The sequence below is a fragment of the Vulpes vulpes genome, chromosome 11 (genome assembly GCF_048418805.1).
Source record: "Vulpes vulpes isolate BD-2025 chromosome 11, VulVul3, whole genome shotgun sequence".
In the NCBI taxonomy this organism is placed as follows: domain Eukaryota; kingdom Metazoa; phylum Chordata; class Mammalia; order Carnivora; family Canidae; genus Vulpes; species Vulpes vulpes.
The window spans coordinates 22,665,312-22,672,138 of record NC_132790.1 but is presented as its reverse complement, the minus strand read 5'-3'; the positions used below and the strand labels follow the sequence as shown (position 1 = coordinate 22,672,138).

General features: G+C 38.2%; 1 protein-coding gene across 1 annotated transcript; it reads left to right on the top strand.

The window, feature by feature from the left end:
- The first annotated feature begins 5,198 nt into the window (after positions 1-5,198).
- LOC112912084 (olfactory receptor 51H1-like) lies at positions 5,199-6,149 on the top strand. The gene has a single exon (XM_025988825.2). It carries the CDS (start codon positions 5,199-5,201, stop codon positions 6,147-6,149), a length of 951 nt encoding a protein of 316 aa, XP_025844610.2.
- The last annotated feature ends 678 nt before the right edge of the window (positions 6,150-6,827 follow it).

The following is a 6,827-nucleotide window of genomic DNA, read 5'->3' as shown; positions in this document are numbered from 1 at the left end:
TTCATTAGGAGACTATTGCTCTATTCTATAAGAGGTCAAGGTAACTTTAGTAGAATGGTAGAAGCAAAGATGAAGGAAATTTGAATCATCTGAAATATATTTTAGTTTGGACTCAATAGGCCTTGGTAATGGATTAAATATAAGGAAGAAGGTAAGAAAAGATTGGAATTTTGATTTTGGCAACTAAGTGGGTTGTGGTATGGTTAGTGTGATTTATTGAAATTCATTGTAAGCAAATAGGAAGAAAAGTTTTGTTTTTGTTTTACAGTATTCACTATGCTAATTTGAAGTTTCCTATTTGATATCTACATGGAATTATCGAGTAGGAATTGGTCTGGAGATCAAGACAGAATTCAGGCCCAAAGATATGCTTTTGGGGGTAATCGATTATAGAGGCATTAAATCACTAGGATTTGATACTATCGTTCAGTGAGAATGAGATTAAAGTATAGGGCAAAAGACCAAAGAAGAGACACACTAACATTTAATGATGTAGGAGGAAGATAAGCCATCAAAGGATATCGAAGAGTAGAAGTTAAAGCAGGAGGAAATCATGGTGTCACAAAAAAATCAGAAATGAAAGTAACTTAACCTGGAGGCAATTTTCCACTGTTTTGAATCCTGCTGAAAAGGAGAGTAAGGTGAAGAATATTTTCTGGGTTTAGCAATAAACAGACCATTGGTGACACCTGCACAGATGCTTTCAGTGGTATGGGTAAGAACTGTCACTAAAATGAATTGAGAGAATGGGAAGAGATTACAGACCACAAAGCTGATAGGCTTTACTGTGAAGCAGAGGACAGAATGAGAGAGTAGTAACTAGAAGGCATGTGGAAACATGAATGAGCATTTCTTTTACATTTTTCCTTTTTTGCTTTCTTTCTTGTCTTTCTTTTTTCTTTTCCTTCCTTCCTTCCTTCCTTCCTTCCTTCCTTCCTTCCTTCCTTCCTTCCTTCCTTCCTTCCTTTCTTTCTTTTACTTTCTGTCTCCTTTAGAGAGAATTGTAATGATTAGACACTAAAGTATATATGCATTTTGGTAGGCTAGTGAGGTACCATTCACACAGGATGAGACAAAGTCTGTATTTTCATGGTTGCCATCACAAGTTTTGCATTAGGGAAAACTAGGTCCTCTTCTTCTGAGATCAAGACAAAGAAGACCAAAATGTCCAGAAGCCTGAGTCTCTAAGGCCATTGGCTCTGGGGACATCTCCAGGAAGACTGATGCTTTGTCTCTAGGGGATCACTTCAGAGGGAATTCTGGGTTAGGGTTCTGCTGGTTTTAAATCTCTGGCTGTACTGCTATTATGTACAGCACCAGAAATGACTCTCATCTCCTAGACTAGGCTTTGGGTGAGTTGGGAAACAAACTGAGGCCGAGGTAGTGCTTTCTCTGAGAATGCTTTCATAGAATGGAGGGGGCTGTAGTTATGGACAATTCATAAAGAAATTTTTAGAGTTCAGTACTGAGTGGTTGGAGTGGAGGAGGTCAGGTCTTTTGAGCCCACTGTACTGTTTGGTCTGGACTTTGAATTTGATGGTACAAGTTATCTCTTTGGCTAAAAGCTTGTCATTTCCTATAAGATTAAATAGGACTTCAAAGTATAATGTTCAGATTTAAGTTTTACTTTTGGGATTTGAGTCAAATTAATTTACTTTTCTGACTCTTATTTTATTAATGCATAATGGCAATAGTACTTTTCTCATAATTTTTTTTTTAGTCATTAAAAGAGATAGTATATGTAAAGAGCTAAAAATAGAGGCTGAAGCATAAATAAGCATTCAATAAATTTCACATTTTTTATTATTAAAGGACTAAAATAATTTAAAAGGCCTGCCTGTTAACCTTTGCATTGTTTCTCTATGTCATCATATAAAGTGATTGCTCATGATTTCTACATATTTCTAGAACCGAGAACCCTCAGTTTCAGCAATAATTTTTTAAAGTGATAATCATTCGTCCATTTCCTTTACCTTTTTCATTAAAAAAGAAATTACAATTTGAACTATACATAATGAGGAATTCAGTGGCAAGTATATTATTCTACTAAAGGCTAATTAGAGAAAATAGTAGAGCCCTGCAAATTTTTACCCTTCTGTCAGTCCTGGCTCAAGGCAAATAGCAAATATATTCCTTCCCTAAGGGCAAGACTAGTCCATGGCTTCTATAGAGGACAAATCGAAGGGGCCAGAACTATGCTTCAGCCTGCATTTCAGACACTTTAATATATATTAAAGTATATTATGCTGTGTCCTGTCCTTCAGAGAATAGGTCTTTCCACTTGGCTGCCTGACTGGAGAAGAACAATTGTAGTTCCATAGTGATAGAAAAGAAAGGCTCTTGCTGCCTATCTTCTCCTCCACCTCCATCCCCACATATGCTTTGTAAGCCATAGAAGTTCCTGCCCTTTTGCTGTGAGGAAAGTTTAGGTTTGATCCTGTCCATGGTCTGTCACTGGTATTGATAGACACAGAGTTAAGCTGAGTCCAACTGAGGATACAAGCCTGACATATTGACCCATCTGTAAAGCATGTCTTTATTCATCCTTGGCACACGTTCCACTCCTGTTTCTGCTCTTGTTTTTCATGTGTTATTTGATAAGGAAAGAAGTTGCTCCTTTGGTCCTCTGATTACAATGGCATGCCTAGTACTTAGGAGGCATTTGACAAATAAATTAATCAATTTAATTAAACATGGAAAGTTCTTCCTGAGTGCTTTAGATCTTAAGGAATCAAGAGCCTAGTTTGAGGGTGCTGAACCTGAGCACTGAATCTGGGGTGGTTCAGTTGGTTAAGGGTCTGACTTCTGATTTCAGTTCAGGTCATGATCTCAGGGTCATGAAATCAAGCCTCATGTGGGGCTCTGCTCTGGGTATGGAGCCTGCTTAAGATTCTCTCCCTCCCTCTGCTCTTCCCCCCCACTCTAAATAAATAAATAAATAAATAAATAAATAAATAAATAAGCCTAGTTTGTAACCTTCATCTTGAATTCTGGAAGGACTCTTGGTCTTTGGGATTGAGCTCCTCAGATGGTCAGTGTGGTGTTGCTTTTGGTGTGCTAGTCCTTAAGAATTAATTATCTTTATTCTTTTATCCTCTATTTTTTACTATGCATGACTACTACTAGTATATCATTCTCTTATCTCTGGTTTATCTAGGACCTGCTTCCAATAAATCATTTACAGTAAGCATTCATAATTAAATGCAGACTCACTGGGCATAGATCTATAGAATTCCTCCTCTTGAGCACTGCAACAGCTACTACCTGCAAGCCACAGATTTTCAGTGTTGGGTCAAACCGGCTGAGGGATGGAGAGATTTAGGTAATATAGAATCAAAATATATAAATTATATATGGGTAGGTAGATACATTTAGCAGCGTATAAATAGGTTTCACGGCTTATAAATATCTTGAGAGAGAGTTTCACAAACACTACAAAATTTATAGGTAACAGATGAACATTGATTTTTTTTTAAGATTTTATTTATTTGTTCTTGAGAGAGACAGAGAGAGAGAGAGAGAGAGAGAGAGAGACAGAGAGACAGAGGGAGAAACAGGCTCCATGCAGGAAGCCTGATAGAAACAGGCTCCGTGCAGGAAGCCTGACACAGGACTCGATCCCGGGTCTCCAGGGTCATACCCTGGGCTGAAGGTGGCGCTAAACCGCTGAGCCATCCAGCTGCCCGAACATTGATTATTTTAATGATAACTTTATTGAGTGTTGATTCCTTGCCTGGTGCTCATCTAAATGCTGTGTTGATATTTCCAGTGAATACTTTTAACTATCCCATGGTACATACTATTATTTTAATTTTAATTTTAAAGAGGTAAGGAATATGCACAGAGATTATTAATTAACTTGTTCAAGGTTACAGAGCCAGGATTTAAACCCAGGTGATCTATTTCCAGAGTCTAGTTTTCAAGCTATTTTCTTATTCAAATTTCCAGAAAAGAGACAAAGAAAAATATGTAAAGAGACACGGGTTATGCAGTATGTAGGTAAAAGACACACAAATCCCATTGGATCTAAGATTTGTCAAGAAATCAGCTGGAATGTCGATATCCTTTAAATCTGTAGTCTGCAGGATCAATTTTTCAAATTTCAATAGAACTTTCTGCAATGATGGAAATTTTCCTGTCTGTACCATATGATTCAATAGTCACTTCAATAGCCATATAAAATTATTGAATACTTGAAACATGGCTAGTGTAACTAAGGACTGATGTTTTAATTTAATTTAATTTAATAATTTAATTTAATTAATTTAAATGTAAACAGGCACAAATATCTAGTGGCTACGATATTAGACAATGTAGAACTAAATTATTGACTTAAAAGAACCTTAGAGTAACTCTGGCCAGTCTCTATTCATGCCCAAGCATCCAGAACTCTCTGCCCCTCGCACTTTGTCTAGTGATTTTTCTTCTTGTTGTGACCCAGGCTCCTGTTCTGTTTTCTTTCATGTGAGTCCTGAGATGGGCTTCAATAATATATGAATTCACTTAATTTTTATACAGAACTTTGTGTGTGTGTACATTCTTATGTGGGAGATTCTTAATGAGACTCTCATAAGGGTCAGAACTCAAGCAGCCTTAAAAGCATGATAGTACTGCTCTTTCTTTTAGTCCTGAAACCCTATCAGTTGTGGCTAGACTGGCCCAAAAAGTGATTTGCTCAGCTGCACATTTCGATATATCTTCCTGAAGATAAGAGTGAATAATTAAAATAGAAGAGAGCTGTGTGGCACCAAGATTTTAATATTGATCTTTGTCACTGCAGGAGTTAGACATTAATGTCTAGAACAGCCCATAGGACTATCTAGGCTTTACTCAGAGTAGGGCATACAGATACTGGTGACTCAGGTGGAGTTTACTAGAACAGCAAGGAAGCAAGTCCACTAACTCCTTGATGTTTCTGGATAAATTATATCCCTATTGGGTACAGGTGTTAATTGAAGTTTTTTTTCTTTTTTCTTTCTCCTAAGTATATTTTAGCATGTGATGGTCACTAATAGAATTATTGCCTCATGGGATAAGGCCATAGTTTCTCTATCAGATTGTGAAGGTGAGTATATTAGATTAATGTTTAAGTCACCTCTTATGGCTACCATCTCAATACTTATTGCCACTGATTCTAACTGCAACTGTTTGACTTAATAAGTTCTTCCCTTTTTGCCCAATCAGAACTTCATTCCACTATGTCACCATTCAACCAAACCACTGATAACCATCAGAACTTCATCTTGACTGGGATTCCAGGAATGCCAGAGAAAGACTTTTGGATGGCCTTGCCCCTCTGCCTTCTTTACAGTACCACATTCTTAGGTAATGTCATCGTCCTTGTTGTCATCAAGGTTGAGCGAAGTCTCCATGAACCTATGTATTATTTTTTGGCTATGCTGGCTGCCACTGACCTCAGCCTTTCATTATCTTCCATGCCCACCATGATCAGTGTTCACTGGTTCAACTGGCGCTCAGTAACCTTTGATGCCTGCATCACTCAGATGTTCTTTATCCATACCTTTGGGGGAGTGGAATCAGGTGTTCTGGTCGCTATGGCCTTTGATCGCTTTGTGGCGATTCGCTTCCCTTTGCGCTATGCTACCATTCTCACTCATGGAATCATCGGCAAGATTGGAGCAACTGTCCTGCTACGGAGTGTGGGTGCAGTACTCCCTGTGCCTTTCCTCATTAAAAGGCTACCTTTCTGCCACTCCAATATCCTTTCCCATGCATACTGCCTCCATCAGGATGCCATGAGGCTTGCCTGCGCTGACACTCGTGTCAATAGCATCTATGGCCTCTTGGCTGTGATCTTCATCATTGTACTAGATGCCTTAATCCTTTTGATTTCTTACTTTCTAATTCTCCAGGCAGTACTGGGCATTGCTTCCCGAGAAGAGAGACTCAAGGCTCTCAATACCTGCTTCTCCCATGTCTGTGCAGTATTGCTCTTCTACGTGCCTCTAATTGGCATGACTCTGATTCATCGCTTTGGGAAGCATTTGTCACCAATAGTACACATGCTTCTGGCCAATGTCTACCTGCTTCTCCCTCCTGTGCTCAATCCTGTTGTGTACAGTGTTAGGACCAAGCAGATACGGCAGCGAATTGTCGGAGTGTTCTGTGGGGGCAGGATTGGCCCTTGATGGCATCTAAGAGTTCTGTACAAAAGCAATCAAGTCAGGGAAGAGTATCAAATGTACCACTGTCCAGTAGAGTTTTCTGCAGTGATGTAAATGTTCTAAATCTCTCTTGTTTAATGCAGTAACCACTGGCCACACATAACCATTGAACACTTTAAACTTTGATAGTACAAACAAGGAACTGAATATTTAAATTTTATTTAATTCTAATTAATTGAAATATAATTTAAATAGTCACATGTAGCTAGTAGCTACTGTATTGAACAGTACAAATCTAATGGGTTATGATATGCCTTTGCATAATGGTTCTCATGAAAGCAATAATTTATCTTAGATAGTTTCATAAAAATATGAATTTTCCTTAAAATGGTATATAACAGCTTGTCAACATTTTTTAAAGTTTTATTTATTTAAGAAATCTCTATACCCATGGAAGGCTTAAACTCATGACTCCAAGATCAAGAGCCACATGCTCTTCCAAATGAACTAGCCAGGTGCCCCACAGCTTGTCAACATTTATATACAATTAAATTCACCCTTTTTAGCATATGGTTCTAATCAACTTCTGACAAATGAATAGAACCAGGTAACCACCAGTGATACCAAGATAGAGAAAAACTGCATCACTGTTCAAAATTCCCTAATGCTACCCCTTTGTATCCATACCCAGCCCTTAGCAAG